At 49.3% G+C, this 24,184-nt stretch overlaps 1 protein-coding gene across 1 annotated transcript in view; it reads left to right on the top strand.

The window, feature by feature from the left end:
* LOC127611412 (tomoregulin-2-like) overlaps positions 1–24,184 on the top strand; it is a 65,384-nt gene that overhangs the window by 20,039 nt on the left and 21,161 nt on the right. The window contains 2 exon segments of the mRNA XM_052081941.1: positions 8,319–8,448; positions 11,056–11,082. Coding sequence (XP_051937901.1) covers positions 8,319–8,448; positions 11,056–11,082 — 157 coding nt within the window.

Genomic DNA, 24,184 nt, shown 5'->3' with positions numbered 1-24,184 from the left:
CGAAATGATAGCGTTTTGGCAGTAACAGATGGAGCCGCTCGCTCGCGGTGCTTGATATGCCACCCGGCTCCTTATTTGGTGTCAAAATATGAATGTGCTCGCGTTTGTGAAGAACGAGACGCACATTAACGGCCGCGGACGGGGAAAGAAAACGCTTCCAAAAAGGATTCGTCTTCATTCCGCTCGCTCGCTCGCCCCCTTCGGGCTGCCTGGACCCAAAAAGTTCTCGGGTGTGCAGCAGTATCTAACCAACGTCCGCTGCAATTAATTTCCAAAGGAAAGATGGAGCGCTCACCCAAGCGAAACAAAAACTGGCATCTCTTCTTTGTCAGCTTCATTAAAAGTTTCAGGTCTCATCCTCGCGTGTGTTCTCCCCCGCCCATCTCCGAGATCCACTTCAAGGAAGTCCGTCAAGGCGGCTCGGGGGTTGTTTGTGTCGCGCTTCGGGATCGGTGCGTTCCCAAAGAGTTTTTCTGCAACGTAGGGGGGAAATGCCAAAGTTGTTGCTGAAATTCTTTCTCGATATGCCACACATGCTGATGCAGCGATAGCAGTGCAGAGAAGCATTTCATTCCCCCTCCTTTGCCCCCCTCCCGTTTTATGTCAGGGTAAAGCCTGGGAAGCTGGAGCGGGAAGGTTCCCAAGAGTGTCCTTCAGCCGAATAAAATCTCTTTTCAGCAGTTCTGAGCCACTGGCTCTCGGTGTGTAGGAGGATCGCAATGAGCCTCCGGTGAAATTGCAATTCCTTTCGTTGCTCTTCGGTCCACTCGATACCTCGGATTCTCTTTTGGCATCTTTGCATCTTTTGCTCGTGTCGGGTTGGACGTTGGAGTTCATCTTGGTTCAGATGCGAGTTCCCATGGCGTGTAAACGTTGCTCAACGCCATCGGAAAGGAAATCCGGGTGGAAATGAACCGAATATATATTTTCAACGTACCGCGCATCTGTACGTTGTGAGGGTAACCGTTTCCAAGAAGATGGCCGCCGACGGCCATGTTTAATGCGGTCCGAACATTTATTGGCGTGAAAGCCTCAACGTGTAAAACAGTCTTAACACGTCAATTACAAATACGTGTCGACGGCATGAAGAAAACATTCCGTCAGCAAATGAAAAGTGTCGCGCCCCAAAGACGTTTACGATCTGTCGATCTGTTGGCCTGCAACTCGGCCACGGGACTGTCGCCATTACGGACCATCGCTGAAATTGTTGACGTTGCCGGTTTGTAATATCGGCTGACTCCAAATTCCTACGTGAGAGACAATTTCAACCAAACGTGTTTTCAGACGTGCTCGGGACAGTGCCGCGCCTCCAGAAGTGCGACAATGTACGAGCTAATCGCTAACGTTGCTCAGTGACAAGTGGGGTTTGGTCATAAGCGAGGTCGCGGCGGCAGTTAGCTTCCCACGGTTTATTTGTCACAAAGGCATTTTCAACATTTTGTGGGAAAAAAATCAGCAGCTTCTTGTTTGAGGCGCATACCCGCAGATTAGCAAAGCATCGGTGTCATGTGAGCGTCATGTGAGCGTCTTGCGGGCGTGCGGCTGCTTGTTTATGAGAAGGAGTTGAAGCTGTTGTGATCTTCCTAATTCGATTGATATTTGTGCGCGGCTGTTGCAACGTTTTGCTTGTCAAAGTTTCTCTTCTGCGTCGGTTGGAAAAGTGCTCGGCGATCAACAATCGTTTGAATTTGGTTCGCGGTTGGCGACACGGCGGCGGCACAAAAGTCAGCTGGGTGGGACTCCAACTCATCCGCCACACTCAGGAGGATAAGCATGATACAAAAAGGGATGGATGGATGGATGGAATTTGACTCAGATTGTGAAGAACAAAAAAAAATTGTTTCTGTGCTAGCTAAATGGTGAAAAAGTAGCGGAGCTGATTTTGTCCTTCTCTGAGATACACAAGGCCAAAATTCTCCGTTTAAAACAAAAAGTACCAATTTTTCTTGCAAATGCAAGCAAACGGAAGTCACTGGAAGTCATCTGTTTTAGTAAACATAGCAGGAGCACATGAAAATGGTCTCAATGCTTGAAACCAAATTGGAAAGCAGCCATTTTGGTTTGAGACGACCATTTTGGGTTCAGCCCATTATTTTAATGAGACAGGCAGGACTAATATTCATTCAATTAAATCGCTCCGGAGACCAGTTGACCGATTAACATGAAATTGATCATAAACCGAAGGATCCAAGTCCGAGAGCCAACAGCGGGCGAGCAGCCCACTGACGGCTGCTGGCAATTGCTCATAGCTACATGTCAGGTTTCATGTTTTGCGCCGTGAGGAAGGATTTGCAACACCACCGAATTGTCTTCACGCTCGCCGATGCTTTCCGCTCGGAATCTGGTGTCCGTGCGATCGCATTGCGTGAAGAGAAACAACAGGTCCTCGGCTACGGTCTCGTCTCTAAATATTGCCCGCGTAAACGTGGGAAGGGACCGACCGGTAGAACCACAGCAGCCCCTGCAGGAGACTTGACGAAGAAATTCAACCTCATCATTTGTGCAAAAGGAGATGACGGAGAAGAGTGCGCCTCAAGGATGGAACAAAGCGAGACAGCGCGGCCACACCGGGGATGGCAAAAGCGTGGACGGGCGTGCGCTCTTGCGCCTTTTGCAGTTTCCTAAGCCAGCAGGCACATAAGGCCGCGCCATATGGCCCTGACCAATAACCCCCCGCCTTCCCTGTCTGGAGAGAATTACAGAAGATCAAATTCTCCTGCCCTCTGTTGATCCCAGCCCCCCCCCTACTCCCCCAATCCTGCATGCAAAACCGCACAAGTTTGACAAAGTTCAAAAGCAATGTGGTGTCGCGTAACGTGATAGGCAGGCCTTCGTGATTGTAGCAGTAGTCATAAACTTTCACACACTTTGCGTCGTGATTATCAAGAGCAACATCTTTGCAATTATCAGTTGTCGGCGAGGTGGTTTTATTTATTTATGAGGCACTTTTTCAAGCGCAATGTGCTTCATGGAATTTCAAAGCCCGGGTGGCAACAATTTGTCAATTCGTCAACAACGAATTGAGGATTATGTTTGAATCCTTTTCCGTATCTTTTATTTATTTATTTTTAAAACCGTCCAAATGCTGAAAAATTGCAGCTTCTCGTACGATCTGTCTAGTCCGCCGTGAAAGTGGACTGATTATCTTTGTGTTGTATCAAAATCAAACTTGTGTTTCATCCATCCATTTTCCGAGCCGCTTGATCCTCACTAGGGTCGCGGGGGGTGCTGGAGCCTATCCCAGCTGTCTTCGGGCAGTAGGCGGGGGACACCCTGAATCGGTTGCCAGCCAATCGCAGGGCACACAGAAATGAACAACCATTCGCACTCACACTCACACCTAGGGACAATTTAGAGTGTTCAATCAGTCTGCCACGCATGTTTTTGGAATGTGGGAGGAAACCGGAGCACCCGGAGAAAACCCACGCAGGCCCGGGCAGAACATGCAAACTCCACACAGGCCGGAGCTGGAATCGAACCCGGTACCTCTGCACTGTGAAGCCGACGTGCTAACCACTGGACTACCGGGCTGCCTCTTGTGTTTCATTGTTTGCATATTTTCTGACATGGACCCAACCAGTGACTAAATCACAGTTTTTGTTTGGGTGTTTGTTTGGGTGTTTTCTGCAAAGTCAATTCATTGGAAATGTCATGTTTTTGATTCAAGGGATGGAAAGCAAAACCCATTTTTGTTTTGTTTTTAAACATCCTAACCATTGGCATACTAATGGATGGATGAATCGATGATTGACGAAGTCCGTAGATGCACGTTTCGAAGCATTTAAAACAAAAGGGTTGGAGACGTATTTGTCTTTGTTTAGATTCGCTTTGATCCGCGAGGACTGACATGAGAGCCAAGCGTCGCACGGTGGCACTGAACTCAATTTGAATCGCTGTTACAAATGAGGGTTCAAAAATAACTCGGTTAGGCTACAAGAATGCTACGGCTCAAATCGGGTTAAGTAAAGAGCAGGACGGCTGATCCGATTGCCGTACGCTCCCATCGGTCAAAAAAAGGCGAGCCGACGTTTTCAAAAGCGCGCTCCGCCGATTGAACATCCGCGTCGTCTTGTCGCATCCGTTCGGCGCCCGTCGGATCGGCCGCCAGCCCCCGAGTAAGCGCTTACTCGACAAGCGCTTTCTTTCTTGAAATCATTTGAGAGAACGGCGCGTAGGCAACCTCGCCATCACAAAACTTTTACCGTAAAGCCGATCGGATGACGGCGTTGAAAGAAAATCAATGTTCTGGAGACATCAAGAAAAATGCAGCGATCAAAGATTCCGCCGCTTCTGACACCGACTATTATATGGACACCTTTGTTTCTATTTTGGCAAGGCGCCTACCGTGGCGCTCGTACGCAGACGAGGAGAACAAAGACCGGGACAGGAACAAAGGGCGGCCTCATGAATGCCGCGATAACGAGATCAGCGGCATTTGCGAGGAATGGCAGCCAAAGAAGCGAGGGCACGCGTGTGAGGCGCACGACGGCGACGGCGGAAGACACTGCGAGATCTCGCACTATTCGGATGCTAAATTCACATCCTGACCGAAACGGAGCACAATGATCTGGATTGGCACTAGAGGATATTAAAAATATATTGTCCGTTTCTCGTCGCCCGCTAGTCCAGTGGTTAGCATGTTCGGCTAACCACTACCGTTGTTAGCATGTTCGGCTTCACAGTGCAGAGGTATTCGATTCCAGCTCGGTCTCCCTCCGTGGAGTTTGCGTGTTCTCCCCAGGGCCTGAGTGGGTTTTCTCCGGGTGCTCCGGTTTCCTCCCACATTCCAAAAAACATGCATGGCGCAGGCCGATTGGACGCTCTAAATTGTCCGTAGGTGTGAATGTGGGCGTGGATGGTCATTCGTCTCTGTGTGCCCTGCGATTGGCTGGCAACCGGTTCAGGGTGTCCCCCGCCTACTGCCTGAAGACGGCTGGTATAGGCTCCGGCACCCCACGCGACCCTAGTGAGGCCTTAGCGACGACGAACTGCCGCCGCCATCCTTGATTATGAATCAAATATACAGCGCGGGATTCCGCTCCGTTGCTTAGCAACCCGACGGCTCGACTAGGTCCATTGTGGTACTTCCTGCCGTCACCCACCACGGCACGGGCGGGCTCTGAAAACAACGGAAGCAAATGCGGCTGTCTGAGAAGGCGGGAAACTCTCCGTCTCCCGGAACAAGTTCTGCCGAGACGACGGGAACTGCCGACGGGTGGCTTCGTCGGCGGCACCGAGTCACATTTGACGTGTTTTTACATCTGCGGATGTTCATACGGTATTACACTGTAGATCGTCGTTGGCGGCCATTTTATTGGAAACGGTTGCCACGAACTGCCGTTGCGACGTACGGATCGGCCACGTCCCCTCTGGGTAACGCCGTAACGAGATTCGACTCTTATTTCGCCGACCGAAATCGTCTTAAAAGTCTCACGCGGGGTTTGCGTTGGGCAGGTTGCCCCGGCGTTGCATCACGCCTGGCATAAGCGGCGGGCTCCGGGTTAAGAGCGGCGCCAGCCAGATGGGCGAGCGCGTGAGCCGGCGAGCCCCGCGGGGAAGCTTTCCCAGCGTCTTTGTGGGCTTGCCATGTCTTTCCGTCTCATCCGCCGCATCTCGCTTTTGCTTTTCTTCTGTTTTTGCTCCCCCGCAAACCTCGGGCCTCATGATGCTTTATTAGTCTATATACTGGATATATTTTTTTAATCGTTCATTGAGCCATCTTCTCTCTCCCACCGTCTCTCCTTTTCTTTCGGGCCTCCCGCAGCACACATTTGATCTTCTTTTTTTTTACTTACTTACTGCCTTGCGTCCGACTTTGCTCCCCTCCGGCCCAATTTTGCCGGGCGTTATTTTCGCTGTATTCGTCTTGCCCACAGCCCCGGCGCCTTCCTGCATCCAGTCGCTTTGATCGGAAGCAAGTGTGCCGTTTCGCTTTCCCTCCTTCTACTCCTCCCACTGCTTTGAGAGCGTTTTGTTGTGCGGTTCATCTCGTCTTTTCCTGCCACGGCGCTGCTTGAAAACGGTGTTTGCAATTGATCCGTTTCCGATGCTCCGGTGGTTCCCAATCAATGCTTAGGTTAGGTCATGCGTGCGGCGGCTAACTTTAGCATAGCATTGACGCCACTCAAACCGCTAATTATTTTTTCATTCGTGAAGACGTGCGGATTTTTACCATGAACCGTATGACTCGTTTAAGTTGCAATGATCGTGTTAACTGTGGGGGGCAGTGGGGGGTGGGGGTGAAATCAAGCACGTCTCCAGTGAATTTCGAGCTCATCGTTATTTAAGTTAGGCAGGTCGTAAGTCAAATCATACAATCTTACTTAGTCACAGGAGACAGCTGGGGTGCTTCTGTACAAATTAGGTCAGTAAGTTATGAAATGTCGGAGCGTTTAGCCCTGAGATAAGAGATTTCAGGTCAGTTCCTTGGAGGTTCAACAGACCCAAAAGTGAAGAAAAGGACAATCGGGGGGCCTCTTTTCTGTGGGAACGACGGCTACAATAAGCCTTGGTGTTCCAGCCGCGTCACAGCCGCAGAGTTTGACGGAGCGCGTTATCCCTCAGCGCGTTACGTTTAATCACGCCATGGCCGCTGACCGTGAAGTTGCATTTTTTTTCTCCTAAAGCGCTGATAACAATTCTAATCCGGGGAAACAAGCCTGGAATATTTTTTCTGCTGAAAGCTCTCATTTGTTAGTCGTGCGGCGTCGCGGCGTCAGATCAATATCAAATCATATTAATATCTTGCCCGTGAGAAATCTTGAGGCTACGTATAAACTAGAACAACAAATCAGAGATGTAGAATAGTGCCATCGATCATATGAAAAATCTCACGTTTCCACCGAGGCAACGGCCCGTGTGGGCAATTGAAAGGAACGTGTTTGTGTACAGCGAGTCACTTCACCTGAAAGCGCTCCAGTGGAGCAATGGTAGCTGAATGAGATTCTGACATAACTGTGCGACACTGCAAGGTTTGGGTCCTGTCCACTTCCTTCCTGTCCTTTAAAGCCCTCCTCAAAACTCGCGTTTGACTCAGCATGACTTGGATTTGTTCTTGATTTTACTGCTCGGTGCTTTCTACCGCCTTTATTACCGATTCGTCTTACTGTTTATTGTGTATGTTAAATCGCTCCGTGTGCAGCACTTTGTATGCAGCCATGGTTGTTTGAAAGTGCTCGAGAAATACTCTTGACTTGACTTGACTTGTCTGGTTTGCTACTCGGCGCATCCCTTCCTTAACGGTTGCAGCACTACCGGGATCACGACTCCCGTCCTGCGGCTTGCCCGACCGGTCCTGCCTCATCGTATTTAGTACGAGTTGTGTCCCTTCCTTGCAAGATTCGGCACCGTCTCCCTCAACACTTCAGTCCCGTCCTCTTCCACTCTGTCCTGTCCTGTCCTGTCCTGTCCCGTGTTTGCTGCTCCCAAATTTAGACGGGTCGAGCCCAAAGAGAAACCGGAAACCCTTTGAGGCCTGGTGGAAAACGGCGCGGCAAAGAAAAGCAGACACACAAAACAGGTTTTGTTTGTCGGAAAGGAATAAGAACAGACGAGCCGCCGAGTGCAAGCCTGCAAAGCAAAACCGGCGTTCTCTGTTCTGGTGTGACCCTCAAGTCATGTTTTATCTCGTCGATCTATTGTACCGAAAAGCTGACATTCAAGAAGATGACAGCGTTCAGTTTCCACACGGTTCAAAAGGGATTCGTTTTCAAAACATGAAAATGAAAATCATCTTTGTGGTTCTACTTAGCGGTGGTGGAGAATTTTCGTTCATCTTTGTGGTTCTACTTGGCGGCGGTGGAGAATTTTCGGAACCACAGAAACATTTTTCATTGTCCTAAATGCCATATTTAAAGTTGCGTCGCAAGGTCTCCGTCGCCGACTCTTCTTTCGATGCAACATGTTTACACTTGGCAATGGATTTGCAGTTGAGCGTGCTAGCGTTGTGGTTTCACCTGGCAAACGGGGATAATGTCATCAGCTTCAGCAATTCAAACCTGCTTGGCCTGCTAGATTAGCCGGTTAATGACGACAATTATCCACAAAGGCCATTTTGGTGCTGCTTTATTCGCGCACAAGACACAAAAGAAATCAACCGATTCGGGCAACATCTCGGGGTCCCGCGTGCATGAACGTTCATTTCGTTTGCGGTTGGTGTCCGATTGTAATGCGCACAGGCTCACAGATTTTGCATTCAAAATGTGTCCGTGCGGTCCTTTCTTTTCGACTCGGTGTACCTGGGTTTTTTTGAAGTTGTTGAATTTAGATGACCATAATATGACCCGGTCTCCCGTTCCCCCCACCCTCTCTCTCTCCAGTGCAACAATGACTATGCTCCAGTTTGCGGCTCCAACAATCAAAACTACCAGAATGAGTGTTATCTGCGAAGAGACGCCTGCAAGCAGCAGTCTGAAGTACTCATTCTGTCGGAGGGCGCTTGTCCCGCGGGTGAGTACGGTCCTTTATGGCTCTTTCCATCCATGCGAGCAAGAAGTCTCCAACGCCGAGGCCATCTTGCAGTGTGCCGAGACAAATTCAAATGAATTAGTTCTCCGTTTGAAATTGAAAGCGTCCCAAAAAGAAGAAATGCATTGTAATGGCAAGAAGTAAAAAAAAAATACAGTCAACCAATGTCGAAATAATGAAGCCAAGAGAACTTGGTGTGCGATATATCGCAGTATTATTTTAGTTTCTACCTAGTCCTTAAAACAAACGAGCGAATGACGTGATGACCAAAAGGTGCGACGCTGGTGGAGAAGCCGTCCGACGCCACCTGTTGGTTCCAAATGTAACAGAAGCATGACAGTAAACTAGGAAACCAAACCAAAACAGAATCACGACAGCGAGGTCTATGGTTGCTTGCCGCTCACCCCCCCCAAAAAATTACAATTACAATCAAGTTCTATCCGCCTTGTCTTTTGTGACTGGACCCTGCGAATTTTAATTGAAGAACCCCGAGCCGCTGAGCTCCGGACCACACGGAATGTAAGAGCTATAGAAAAATGGATGGACGTTATTGGCAAGCCATTAATGCTCGCCGCCTCTCTCCGTTTTATGTTCCAACGGTTGGCAAAGGCTCACCTTGGACACAAAGTAGAAGGAAAAAAAATGAATCTGATGAAATCAACGGAAAGCATTATCCAATTAAGGCGCTTCAGGATTTTTGGATGGGAGGTTTGGCCCGGGGACAAGGCTCGGGTTTGCCATTAGTGATGCAGGGGCGTCCATTGTTGCTGTTTGAAAAGGCGCAAATCGTCATCGGGCGGGGCGCTTTGAAAGCAACCCGACAAGTATGCGCTCTCGCCTCTTGAATAGGGCCAATGAGTCACTCTGCTGACAAAAGTCGGGAGCTGCTTGGAAGACGACCGTGGAAGGGGGAGGGGCAAATTGAGCTCTTAATGCAGTGCGGAACAATCGTGTTTCGAAATAAACACGTCTCGGGTTACCCGTATAGACGACGCGCGCGGCGCTCCAAGAAGGTTATTTCAAGTCCGATTCAAAGTAGTTCGGAAAAAGCGAGCGTGAAACGGAAATGTATGACGCAATACTAACGCCCCTGATCGGATTACTCAGTGGAGTCCGACGGCATCCAAGACCAAACCCGTGAGTCCACGAGCTCTGACGTTTCTGCTTCCAAACAAAAAAACAATTCTTTGAAAAATGAACTTTGGCGACTTTTTTCCGACGCGAGCTTATTTCTCGGAGCTCCACCGCAGCGGTCCGGTGTCTCGGGCGCGAGTCTTTTCCGTTCCCTTCTCACTGGAATGGCCCCCCCTGCTGGATGTTCGGAAAGCCCACCCGGGCTGCCCATCTTTAAAACTCAATTTTATTCTTTGGCTTTGAGTCGGCATGAGACTTGATTTTGACTTTGATTTTGTTTTTGTGCTTTCTACTGTCTCGTTTTTTTTTTTTTTGTTGGTTTTTTTGTTGTTCTATGAATTCTTTTCGCTCCATGTACAGCGCTTTGTATACAGCAGTGGCTGTCTTAAAGTACTCTAGAAACACAGTCGAGTTGAGTTCTGGGTCGTCGGAAGATCATATGATCGCAGAGACTTCATTTCCCCCCACATCGCTTAACAGCCCCGCTTTTCTTTGCATTTGAAGAAAGTGTCAAGAAAGCTTGAAATGTGATCGCTCCAAGACATTTCCGCAAGGGACCCCGTGCAGTTTTATCTTGTTTGCTTGCAATTATAAAACGTGCGTCACAAGCTCCTTACGTAACCCAAAGTCCAACGCAGCTCGCTCATGCGGAAAAGCCCGGCAGGCGTCTTCCCCTCCCCTCGTGGTTTGGCCATCGAGTCGCTCGGGCCGAGCTTAACGAAACGCCGAGTATGTTCAACTCACTCCGGCGGCGGCGCATTACGCCGGCTAAGCGTGCGGCTTACCCGCTTCTTTTTTTTCGCACCTGTGCCGCGAAGGAGCCCTTGCGCCTTTGCTGCGTTTCTTCTCTTCCGCCTCAATTCTGCCCGGCCTCCTTTCCCCGCTGCCTTCATCAAAAATCCCATTAGTGGCAACCGTGTCGAATGAAATGGATGTTTGTCGGCTCGACGGTGCCAATACTTGTTTACGGGCCCGACTGGGAAATATCATGAAAGCCATATCCCCGGGCGCACTTGCGGCCGACGTACCCGAATCTACAGCGCGGATGTTGAGATGCGGCGTTTGTGATTTTTGTTTGTTTGGGGCGGGGGGGTTATTTTTGCATATGTCCAAGTAAGCCTCCGTCGTCCCTCGGTGGCTGTTTTACAGATTGGCAGTTGCAATTGCTTTTTGCTAAATCCGTTTTACGAGGTCAAATTGAATACGAGGCCGCCGCGTACGATGGAAGCGGGCGGCAGTCCCATCAGTACCGGACTTGGGGCGCTTTTCACATTAGTGCGACAGAAAATGGAGGAATGCGGAAATAACGCGCGTCTATCCTGAGAACAAATCGCAAACAACTCACTGCTCTTCTCAAGATGGCCGACCTGGTGCCACGAGCGCTCGCCTGTTTTTAAAACGAACGCGTTGTGATATTGTCTGTTGAGTAACTCGCGCTCTTGTCTTCACCTACAGATGCCGGTTCGGGATCAGGAGATGACGGTAAGATTGCTCATGCATTCCTTCGTTCTTGCACTGGTGGGAATCGCGTGCGCACGCGCATGCGCTTTGCGTTCGTCTGCACTCACTGTTCACAGAAGCTGTAGTTCATATAGGCCAGTAGCACTCATGGCCGCCGGCCTTTAAAAACGTTTTAATCACCTTTTCTGCCTCTTCCTCACTTCCCAAACGTGTACGGTGGGGGTTTGAGAACCACTCCTTGGGGTCCACCAAATAATTTGCAATCAATGATTATGGTATTTTGTTTTTCTCTTTTTAAGAAAATAGCCCATAGGTGCATTTTTTGAAGCATATTGTCCTATTTTGGGGGTGGGGTTGGAGGTTGGGGGTTCATACAGGTGTCTTTCCCAAAGATGCAAAACCTCGATTGAACTTTTGAAGCAGGCGGCCCGGTAGTCCAGTGGTTAGCACGTGGGCTTCACAGTGCAGAGGTACCGGGTTCGATTCCAGCTCCGGCCTCCCTGTGTGGAGTTTGCATGTTCTTCCCGGGCCTGCGTGGGTTTTCTCCGGGTGCTCCGGTTTCCTCCCACATTCCAAAAACATGCGTGGCAGGCTGATTGAACACTCTAAATTGTCCCTAGGTGTGAGTGTGAGCGTGGTTGCTTGTTCGTCTCTGTGTGCCCTGCGATTGGCTGGCAACCGATTCAGGGTGTCCCCCGCCTACTGCCCGAAGACAGCTGGGATAGGCTCCAGCACCCCCCGCGACCCTCGTGAGGATCAAGCGGCTCGGAAGATGAATGAATGAATGAACTTTTGAAGCTATCGCGGTTCGCTATCGAACGTCTGCCGGATTGCGTGCATTCCAAATTCCTCCTTTGTTATTGGCCACAACCACGACAAAAAGCAAAACGGTCCAAAGATGCCCTTTGAGGGAAAACGGCGAGACATTCGTCGACGGTGTCAAACAATTTTGTTGATGATTAAGACTGATGAAGTCTTGGTCATTTTGGAAGGCTTCGCTAATCACCTGAAAAGCCTCGCTTATTACCGACGTGTCATTCAACTAAGCCCTCCATTTGCCGGCTAATCGACTCGGAAAGAAATGAAAAAAAGCCGCTCCCGACGCTCAAGTTGCCCCCCGCGCGCTCTCAATAACGCAGCCCATCTGTCTGCGCGTTTGCACACGTGCATATATTTGCGCCTGTCCGGCTCTTGCTGCCCCTCGCGCGTCTTTACCGTTCCTTCATTATGTCTGCTTCCATCTGCGCCTCGTAGAGTACATATGAGGCCGAGATTGGAAAGGAGATGATTACACCCCCCCCCCCCCCGCTCCACCAAAAAAAGATGGCGGATGAAAGAGTGCAAATGAGAGAGGAGACAGAAAACGTGTTGACAAGAAAGAGCACAGGGTGAGATGTCGCGCGCAAAAAGAAAATGGCCTTGGGGGGGAAAACGGCAAAAATAGATAACACAAGTGAGCAAACGGGCCAGCGGCAGACGAGCGAGAGAAGCGGGAGAAGGCGATAAGGAAGCCAAAGTGAGGCGAGAGCAGATAACGGAAGACAAGACAACGCGGCCCGTGAACACAAATGCCTACATTTGTTATTCGGTACGGTGCTTGTTTGGAGACGCGTGCGGCCCACATGCGTGACGTTCGAATTCTCTCTTTTGGTCAGCGCTAGCGGTTCCTTGGCATGTAAAAAAATAAAATAAAATCCTGTTAAACGAATTCAGAGAATGTCAACGACATTATTCGGCGCTTGAAGACAACTTGTGCAGCGACTGTGCTAAAAATCAAGGCCAATGACCCACTCGGGCTCAACCGTCGTATAAGAAGACGAGCGCCTTGCTTGCATCAGCTGCCGCTAATCTGAATGCTAATCAGTTAGCAAGCGACACGTGAAAATTTGCACGCTGCCTTCACATAGTCCGCAGGCGTGGCCCTTTTGGAACGCCTCGTTGTCGACCGCCAAGGTGGGAAAGGGAGACGTAGCAGGAGCGGCCGGATTTCCACTTTTTTTTAGTTTGCATTTGGTATTCATTTGAAAATGGAAAATGAAGTCCGTTTTTGCATCAAGTGCAAGATTAAAAAAAAAAAAAAAAAAAGGCCACCGACCGAGTCTTGTGCAAAGTCAAGTACAATCCTGTGCTCAAATGTTTGACCTTCCTGGTTGTGTGCCAACATACAAGACCGAAATGAAGGCACATACATAAGAACGCCGAAAGCATAAAATGCAAAGCAAGAGCTACTTACACCACATTTGTGGGACATCTTGAAAAAAACAAAATGGAACCCGATCAACAAACTCTGACTCGGAATAAAAGTGTTGAGCAATCCTTTCATTTATTCATTCATCTTCCGTACCGCTTGATCCTCACGAGGGTCGCGGGGGGTGCTGGAGCCTATCCCAGCCGTCTTCGGGCAGTAGGCGGGGGACACCCTGAATCGGTTGCCAGCCAATCGCAGGGCACACAGAGACGAACAACCATTCGCACTCACACTCACACCTAGGGACAATTCAGAGTGTTCAATCAGCCTGCCATGCATGTTTTTTTGAATGTGGGAGGAAACCGGAGCACCCGGAGAAAACCCACGCAGGCCCGGGGAGAACATGCAAACTCCACACAGGGAGGCCGGAGCTGGAATCGAACCCGGTACCTCTGCACTGTGAAGCCCACGTGCTAACCACTGGACAGTGTAAAGTGAATTGAGAGATTTGATTCTAAATGCATGTTTGAAGCCCGGCAGCTTTAGAGTGCCTTGTTGTCGGCTGCGAGTGCGCGTACGTTACACAGATAAAGATGTTAAATTATTTCTTCATTTTTTAGCATATTTGTTTCACAGCATCAAGTTGTGAGTCAGTTTTTACTGTTGCGGCCACAAAAATAGATCATAAATGACGAATGACAAGTGTAGGACGCGTACGGCGAGTTCATCGAGTTTGCCAGGGAAATAGAACGAGAGAGAGTATTCGACACGGATGCGGCGATGCGGTCAGATGGCAAAGGTGGAAAAGGAAAGGAAGGAGATCAGAGCTGCTGTTGTTTTATGAGGCGGGGCGAGAAGGTGGAGAAGGTTAAAGAAAGCGCTCGTAAAAAAAAAAAAAAAAAAAAAAAAAAAAAACAAGCCGGCAAACACGAAAGGGCCGTCCAAGGATAAAATCAAACGCGTTTTAACGAGCAATGATAAATCTGCACACATAAAGCTCGGCTCAGCTGGGGAGCTGCCATCTTTATTGGCCGGATGCGTTGTGCACGCGCGAGTCCAACGTGTAAGCTAAAAACACACACACACACACACACACACACACGGGCATTCATGCTTGCGCTTGTTTGTTTTTTAATCAGACATGAAGAGAGGTCAGCTGTGCAGGGAAATGCCCTCAACTCGTGTGTCCTGTCACGCGGTCCCTTCAGTCAGCATCTGACATTTATCCAAATTCAAATTGTACCCTCGGGGGGGGGGGGACTTTTTGTCACATCCCAGCTGGATTACTGCGCTTGAATTTAGAGTCGGCCAATCCTCCATGAAGCTTGTCCAGTTGGTCCAGAATGCTGCTGCTGCTGCTCACCTCTTGACTGCTACGCGTTAAGAGCGAGCACATCACTCCCAGTCTGCCATCCCTTCACTGACTCCCCGATACATTTTAGAGTTGTTTTTTATCTTCAAGTTCAACGGTAGTTCACGCAACGCAGCATTGCGGCTCACTACAGAGAAGCCGAATGAGTTGTGGATAAGACGGAAAAACACCTCCAAGCGTACTGGAATCCTAATTGGTGGGCTTCGGTTTAAATGTCTTACGAAAAGAAGCTCACGTTGTTCCGAGTCACGGCGCGTACTGTAACTTCCGAATGGCCCAACGGTATCGAAAGCAGTTTGACTCGTTTTCTATCCGGAATGAAATCAAACGTGGACAAAATGAAGTCAGCCTCGGAGTTGCATTTGTGGATTGACAGATGGCTGTGACTAGCAACCCTTGACGGTCATGGACTAGCTGCTAAAGGGAAGAGAGTTCAAGGCCTGCCATCCGCCGACCCCCCACCCCTTCTCCCGTCCACCACACAAAGTCAACACCACCCCAGTAATTCTTTGTTTCTTTCCTTCCATCCATCCATCCATCCATCCATGCACCGCTGATTCATTCTTCTGATAGCTTTGGGATAGTTTGTTGCGTCCACCGGAAACGTCCATCAATTGAACCGATAGGAAGAGCCGTCCAGACTTGGGTGAGGTGGACGCTGATCAATACTTCATGCGAAAAAAAAAAACATAACGAAGGTGGTCAAGAAAAGATCCACGTAGGCCAAAGATCCACATCCAAGTCAATATTGATCGTTAACGGTGCGCCACCGTGATGTCTCTGGGCTTGACGCGATCCGCTGTAGAATTTGACGAGACGCTCCATCCTCGGCGGACATTTTTTTTTTTCAGCTGAGAGGTAAAACCAGAAATGTCATTTTGACAGCGTGAATTGCGTCCCCGAAACCAAGACTTGCGAAACCTCTCCGTTGAGAAAATTCTTTGGCTCCGTGAGCGGCAGCGGCTTCCAAGGGGACTTTGGATCCCCCCCGCCCGCCGTGCCTCGTAGGGGCCGCCGGCATTCAAGTAACCTCGTTCACGACACTTTCCCAGGCCAACTCTTATCGAAATGAAGCCATTTGTCAAGGTCAAAAGGGCGTCCTTCCGTAACCCATCACGGCCATTTTCTGCCCGAAAGGGACTTTCAAGATTCGGTAATTGCGAATATTGTCATTATTCGCATTGTAATTGCGCATGCTTATGACGTCTGAATGTCTGTCACTCTTCTGCGAGTCGCATTCGCAACTCATCTCGACCAGGATAAGAAAGACGATCGCAACGTCCGTCGAGTCGGCATGGTCTGCCTGTTTTTCTTAAAAGGTTGACTGGTAAAAAGATCAACGGCGGCCCTAATTGAAATACAATAGCACGATTGGGGTAATTAATCTAATGATCAGAGGCTGCGACGTTATGGATCTGCAAGCACTTCATTTATTTGAATTAATTAACTGCACTCGTCAATCCCGATTGAAATCGATCCAGCTTGGTCGCGGGGGGGGGGGGGGGGTGCACGGCGGTGCGGCCAAACGTTCCGCCGCCTGTATGTTGGCACACTCGCGCCTCCTACGTTTGACGGAGAGCCCAGATTGTGATGCATTGGGATGCCAATCCAAACATTTTCGTTGGGGGCCGCAGCACTTCATCTGCGACACGTGCACACGTCAAGCACTCCAAGTTGCGTCGTTTCACACATGACGAGTGGGGCAGATGAGGAAAGAAATATCTGGATGACCTACGGTTCCTCTGATGGTTTCATCCCTTGACGACCCCCCCTTGTCCCCCCCCCCCCCCCTCCACACACACGTTCCCAACGCCATTCCTGCTCCAACGGCTTCTCCAATGGCGAGTTGCTGCCCCAGTCAGGCCGCTATCGCCATGGCAACCAAGTTGGAGGTTTATAGAAGTGAGTAATCTAATCTTCCCACTTTGTGGCTTCACGATAAGGTTCACCAGCGCCAGCCCGCCCACGCGTCTGTGTGTATTTATGCGCGTGTGTCCTTTTTGGTCGTGTGGATGCCACGCGCACGCGCACGCAACCTGCAATCTGGGCAATACGTTCCACCCTAATAGGCAGAGGTGGGAAAGCGAAGGGCCGACCGGCTGCCGGCCTCATTTGGAAGCCCGACTGAAGTTGACATTCGGCGCCCGTTTCCGCAAGTTTGAAGAAGGACCTCCACTGTATTGACGGCAGCCGTTTTGGGGTGCCGCGGGAAAAGTTGCATTTCTTTTCATTATTTCCACTGCGGGTTAGTTTGCCGGGAAGAAAGTCAGCCGTTTTCTATTCATCCTTTTCACGTCAAGCCCCCGGGGGAACTGCGGAAGGACGTTTCCGCTGAAATCGTTTGCCATTTTATGTTTTTGCAACCAGTGGGCGTACGTTCATCCGACTGCGTTTTGTAGTGTTGATGTTGCGGGATTTAAATGCGATGTTTTCACACCGCGGCGCACACCCGCAAAACGGCCATTTATCCAAAATATTGTTCTAAGAAAACAAAATATACAACGCGCGTGATCGGATGGCATCTTTCGCTTGAGCATTCTGGTCGAAATGATGAGATTCCGAGCAATCTATGTTTGCAACTATACACGGCAAAAGAAACAATCACTCTCGTTTACCAAGTGCCTTTGAACACACCACCGTCACCAGAGTCCTAATTCAAACCTGAACGGCAGCCCCCCGGTAAACTGCGGGGGGGTCGAGCTAATAATACAGCCGAATCAATAAAAAATAATGACACGAGCGACAATATTCTAACAAAATCATGTTTCTACTCTTAAAAGAAAATAAAACACCGCGTGTGATCGTACGGATCTTTCAAAAGAGCAGTTTGCTAGAAGTGATCAGATTGCTAGTAATTGATTTCTGCAACGATCCACAGTCAAAGAGAAAACCATTTTTCAGCTTTATTTTAAAAACACTGCTGGAGCCTTGAAAATATGTCAGCCAGGGGAAATGAAAAGGGCTAGAAATGCCTTTCATAATTCCAACGTCACGCAATCGTTTACTTAGGCGGCCCCCAAGGCGCAAGAAGTGTGATCGGGTTGAACGTGAACTCGGTAGATTCCAGAGAGGTTCGCATGAAAGCAGATCTCTGTCGCGGAACACGCGTTTGGCAGATAAGCCTTTATTTCGGGCCGGGGATAATGTTGTAATCTCCGAGCGAGAGGGAGAAAGAAGCAAAGTGGGCAGATCCCTTCATCCGGACGCGGTGGGCTTCCTCTCGCCCGTCTGCATCTCGGCGAAATTAGTATTCACATTTCCATTGCCTTGTTGGAGCGGGCGCTCAGCAGGGGGGCGGAGGTGGGAAATGAATTGAGCTTGCGTACATAGTGGCCGCTGTGTGAAGAGAGTCCAAGTGCATCAGCGGAGGTGGATGAACGGTGAGGCTGATGAGAACGGTGGGGGTCACCTTTGGGCCAGGCCTCCATCTCAGCGGCGTTAGGGATTGTTAGCGCCTAAAATATTTTGTCATCTTGGAATACAGAATGCAGCGCAAGTGGAGGTGGGAAAGATCGCTTCGCCCCCACGGAAAGGACGGCTGACGAATATGTCTTGCTCACTTTGGACTTTGAGGCGTGCTTTCGGTGTATGTGTGTGTGTGTGTTTTTCTTCCCTATTCTTTTATTTTGAAAAATATGCCTTTGTTCCCTGAAAGAGATTGTTTAGGGCAGGCTGTCCAAAGTCCGGCCCGCGGGCCAAATCCGGCCCGCGGTCGAATTTCATTCGGCCCTCGGCCCCTGTCATAAAATCAGTGCCGTCTGGCCCGCAGGTTGGGCGCAATGGAACACGTGTTGCATTGACTGAGGTCTCGTAGACTGGTGAGTGATGTTTCATAGAGTACTGCTTCCCTCTAGTGGCTAAATGAGTAATAGCATTCACTAAATGAGTAATAGCATTTAGACACTAGGGGGCATCACTCACGAGTTAACAAGACATCACTCCGTGTTTAGATTGACTGATATGTCATATTTCAAATTCCTGTTTCAAATGAACCAAAAGAAATTCTTAAGATTGTTGAAATTAAAATAAAAATGGAAATGTGAAACAGACTGACTTACTAAAATTTGTTGAACAATATTGTTGTTCAATGTAAAGAATGTCAGCCAAGGTCGGCCCCCCGACATTTTACCACATAAAATCTGGCCCCCTTGGCAAAAAGTTTGGACACCCCTGGTTTAGGGGAAAAAAAATGTTTTTTTGTTTTTTGTTTTAATTGTTGATTTAACCCTTCCTAAGACACGCTATAAAAAGACGTCGACGCAACAAGCGGTCGTTTGGGCTTTTTTTGTTGTCGTTTTCTTTCCGTGACCCGGCTGCTCTCGACTCGCTCGCTTATCAAGCTTGAAAACGGCCGCGCGGGTGTTTTTCCTCACTTGGAGCGCGAATGAGCTTTTCCCTCTTCGGAGACGATCCTCTTAAGGGACGTTCAACAGCCCCGCGCTCCGTGTGTGCTCAAACATCTGAAGGCTGTATATTTATGCTTTTCAATACTCATCGGAGTGGCTTGAATTTTTAATGTTGACGCAGAATACGCGCGGTTGGAAAAATGACAGCGTCGAGCTCTCGGTTCTCGGCGGGATTTGGAGTAGGAAGGCAGTTGAATGGAAACGTTAAGGTTAGCGAGTCGATAGAAGTGCGATAGTCACACTGTATGAGTAATATTTTTGGGGGTTGCCCCCCCGCCCCCTGCCAATGGGAGTTTTTGCCATTTTGCTACGCATTCTGCAAAGTCTCCCTTTATCATCACTCACTTGCTCCTTGTCAAGGTCCTAAGCAGGCTCCACCCACCCCGACGGCCCCCCGAGTAGAGAAAACGAATGGACCGATTTTGCCCGCAGGTATTAAAAAAACAAAAATGAGTCTGTATGTGGCCTTGGAGTGAGTGTCCAAAAGTCTTTTGGGAAATGATTGTTCACCCGAGTCGTTATTTGGTCTCTCTTTTGGTGTGCAAGTGCGATCGAGATGATGTCTTGTTTCTGCTCGGACTGCATTGAGAGCTTTTCTCTGCCAGCGGGAGGGAAAAACAAAAAGCAGCAACAAACAGGGAGGAAAGCTGCTAATGACCCCCCCCCACCACCGCCCTCCGTTTTTCTGAGCACCGGCTTTAAAAAGCACGACTTTGGTGGGTTTTACTTTGGACCAACAGACTCCCATCAGCTGCTTCAAGTATCACAAGAGCGGCAGGAAATGGGAACTCGTTATTGGCTTCGTGCTTCATTTCTCTGTTGGAAAATTGCCATTGCTCATTTTTCGCGTCCACAGCCTTGAGCAACACACAGATTTGTTCCAAGGAGAGCCTCCCTCTAATGAAGTGGCAGAAAGCAGTCGGAGGTTTTTATTCAGGGCCTGGTGTGGAACCTCTGAAGTTGCTCTTTTGCCCAAAACACAAACGTGTCACGTTGAAATCGGCAACGGCCGCTAACCTCCAAGAACAGCGTTTGCTTGGACCGCCAGGAGGTTACTCCTGTGTCATATCTTGTCGCGCCAGTACTGGATCCATTGCTTGGCAGCATCACTAGTGTCCAAGAGGTCTTGATCTGTGCAGGTGGGGCCCCAGTTCACAATCCCGAAGAATGTGCTCCATTGTTTGTATTGGGTGGCCACACGGACATTCACTGCTGAGTGAGAGTCCCCATTTATAGGTGTCGTTCCCAGTCTTGCCGACTCTGGTTCTCACCCAGTTCTTTCTTGAGAGGGCTGTTCCACTTGGAAGATGTTCGTTTGGGCTTTGGATTGCACCATTTAGTGCAGAGCTGTCCCATTCTCTCCATTTTTCGAGCCTGTGGTTTGTTGACTGCTCAGGATCTAAACTTTGGACAGTCATAAAGCTCTTTCTGGACTTCAGTCTTCTTATTGAGGCGGCCCGGTAGTCCAGTGGTTAGCACGTGGGCTTCACAGTGCAGAGGTACCGGGTTCCGGGTTCGATTCCAGCTCCGGCCTCCCTGTGTGGAGTTTGCATGTTCTGCCCGGGCCTGCGTGGGTTTTCTCCGGGTGCTCCAGTTTCCTCCCACATTCCAAAAACACGCGTGGCAGGCTGATTGAACACTCCAAATTGTCCCAAGGTGTGAGTGTGAGCGTGAATGGTTGTTCGTTTCTGTGTGCCCCGTGATTGGCTGGCAACCGATTCATGGTGTACCCCCCCTACTGCCCGGAGACGGCTCGGATAGGCTCCAGCACCCCCCGCGACCCTAGTGAGGATCAAGCGGCTCGGAAGATGAATGAATGAATGAATGAGTCTTCTTATTGAGTCACTATGACCATGGAGGGGGTGTCTTGTGTCATTTTCTTGACTATGCTTTTGTGTCCTTGCATGAATGTCTCTACGTATGTGTGGTGGTGCGATGGCCGCCAATCTGTAGAGTGCTGGCAGCGGTGTTGGTTTTAGTGTGCCAGTAATTATTCGGCGTGTGTTGTTCAGCTCAGGATCTATTTTGTGAGCGTGACATGATCTTGCCCATGCTGCTGAGCAATATTCAGCAGTAGAGTAGCATAGTGCTAGAGCTGTTGTTCTCGGAGTTTTAGGATCTGTTGTTTAAATGAAGCACATTAAAGAAAGAATGCCATTGATCGGATTCTAACTTCATACGAGTGCGGAAAGACCACCACAAAATGAATTCAAACAAAATCTCAGGCAATTGCATTTGGTTTGTTGTGTGTTTCAAAGACAGCTCTCTGTTAGTTTCTTGAATTATTGTTGAAGGGAGTGGAAACAGGGCGACGATTTCACTTATGACACATGACAATTTGACAGCTCGGTCCGGATTTTAGCAAGTATCATGCAAGTGGATACGCATGATTTGCTGTTGGGGGCCGCATAAAATGATGCGGTAGGCCGGATCTGGCCCCCGAGCCTCGAGTCTGACACCCGTGTACGAAGCGCATGGAGTTAAAAAAAGAAGAAGAAAACATGTTTATCTTGCCCCCCCTCCCCCCTGCAGCTTTTTGCCGCTGCACTGTGCCGGTTTATGTGCCAGCAGCTCCCCCGACCTCGCTTGAGCTGAAATCCCGGCGCTATTCATCCGGCTTGGGGGCAGGGGGGCTGGTGCGAGGCGGCTCTCCAGCTCTCAGTGGCGCGAGATTGGCCCCTCGGGCTGCTGGCGAGATAAAGTGTGGCGTAGAGAGGCTTAAAGTCGGCACCCAGCTGACAGCGGCGAAGTTGGTGGCGCGCGGCTGCAGGGACGGGGGTGGACATTTGACGCGTGGCGGCGCGAGCAGGTGACGGGCGCAGAAGGCGTGAGCGCTTGCCAAATTGTGGGCTTGTGCAAAGGACGCAGAGTTCGTCGTGGAGGGCGCAAAGGAAAATCCGCTCCAAGACGCCGACAGAGTTTTGGTGCGGGTGCCGATGTTTTTTGGTTGCCCGCGTGATTACGTGCACGTGAAGAGCTCTCACGTGTGGCAGGACCTGTGTTCAATTTTTTAAATGAGTTAAGTTGTTTTTTGTGGGGTACGGTGGGCGATCTGGGTGCATACTTTCCAAATCCGTTCAACATCAAAACCAAACTCATGTTTAGCGACCATCAAAATGTTCTGCTTCGTCTCAATAATACCCAGAGTCTAAAAGTATTTTTTATTTTATTTTTTAAAGAAAATCTATGAATGTCTGAATAGAAAAATCAATTCCAATCACATTTTTTTGGTGAGAATGTCCTTCAAATTTGCGCTCGCCGGTGAAAATACCGCCGATCACACAATCGGTATTCAACCGGCAGGATCCTCCCGTGTTGACAGGAAATGATGTCAATCACTTGCGACATTGTGATCACCACCGCTAACAGACAGTCAACCCTCGTGACGCCGTACGTGGCTGGACACAACGAACGCGTACGTTACAACGCTAGCTCATTGTAGCAGTTTCCAAGAAAATGGCCGCTAACTACGACGCGTAACACGGTATGAACATTTCTCTGTAAAAACACGAACACGTTAATGACGCTAACACTCATCACCACCAACGTCATCACGAGATAGAGATGCAGACTGCGATTTGTGTTTTTTAAGGACCTACGAGGCATTTTTGCTGAAGATCGGGAAGAGAAGCGGAGAGGATGTTTGTGACATTTCAGCATATGCTTGGCATCGCGATGGGGATTTCTCAGGAAATAGACCAAGACGAGCGCCAGAATTAATTGGATTTCAAAACCCCCGTGGAAGATAAGAAATCCAAACACTAAAAAAAAATTTGTTTTAAAAAGCCTCCGATGCTGGAAGGTCTCTCCACCAGGCATGGATTTCAATCCCTCAGACGATTTGTCCGTAACCACTCGTGTTGCCTCTACTAGTCCTTTTTCCAGATTCAATGTCAACACCCAAATGGAGCCGCAGCATCAATGACATCCTGCATCCACCAAAGCTACAACCACGGGGCACATTAGCCGGTCCTTAAAAATCCGGCGCCGCCATTACTCACCCCCCCCCCCCCAACCCACTTTGAAGGTGTAATCATGAAACTTTTCTTCTTTTTCTTTTTTCGATGCGTGCCTTTTCCAGCCTTCTGGCTGACTGTAGATAGGTGGCTGAATTGAAGGGCAGACGCTGAGCCATTCAGGCGAAAAAGAGAAACATAATGCGGGGACTAATCCTGGCAAAGCTGGGAAAAAGGGTTTTTATTTCATTTTTCTTTTTTTTTTTAGAAAGCCCTAATTCCTTGCTTTTAATCCATTCAAAAAGGCTTTGACCCAGCTCGAAGAGCGCGTCGATCAGAATCAGAATCAGAATCATCTTTATTGGCCAAGTTTGTAGAACACACAAGGAATTTGTCTCTGGTATGACACGCTGCACTAGTATCATCGTAAACAACAAAATCATGGAACCATTTTAGAGTAAGTAAAGTTTTGTAGCACCATTTTGTGGTGCAAGAAAAGTGACTACGTCAGTGACTGTTTAAGGAGTTAATGGCTAGAGGGAAGAAGCTGTTTAAGTGTCTACTGGATTTGGTGCGCATGGATCTGTAGCGTCTGCCTGAGGGGAGTGGCTGAAAAAGGTGGTGGGCAGGGTGCGGGGGATCCAGGAGGATTTTCCGTGCCCTTGTCTTGATTCTTGCAGTGTGCAAGTCCTCAAGAGTGGGTAGGGCGGTGCCAACGATTTTTTCTGCCGTCCTAACTGTCCGTTGAAGTCGGATTTTGTCCTTTTTTGTGGCGGCCCCAAACCAAACCGGTGATGGAAGAACACAGGATTGATTCGATGACTGCCGTGTAGAACTGTCTACATGGCCTGTCGATGGGCCGGTTAGCGGCTCCACCTGGCAGCGGGCCGGGCACGGGTTACGTTACCGGAGAGACTCCGAGGCCGGAGTCCTTTGGGTCATCGTTGACGGGGGCTACGAAGAGGTCTGTCCGTGTTCTCTTCGCCCGCAGGCTGATTATTTTTTTTCCCCATTTTGATGATCGTACTTAGTGTGATCGAGCACGCAGCGAGTCACCGATGATATCATAATTGATGTCCGTCATTATTCTTTAGTGCCTAATTCATTTCGCCATTTGCCTCATGGGAACAACTGCCCTTGGCTCACTTTTTTGGACCAGGCCGCCTTCTCCTCGTTTCGCCCGGCGGCTGACAAATGACTT

This window comes from Hippocampus zosterae, chromosome 12 (assembly GCF_025434085.1).
Source record: "Hippocampus zosterae strain Florida chromosome 12, ASM2543408v3, whole genome shotgun sequence".
NCBI classification, from domain to species: domain Eukaryota; kingdom Metazoa; phylum Chordata; class Actinopteri; order Syngnathiformes; family Syngnathidae; genus Hippocampus; species Hippocampus zosterae.
This window is presented reverse-complemented; position numbering and strand designations above follow the sequence as displayed.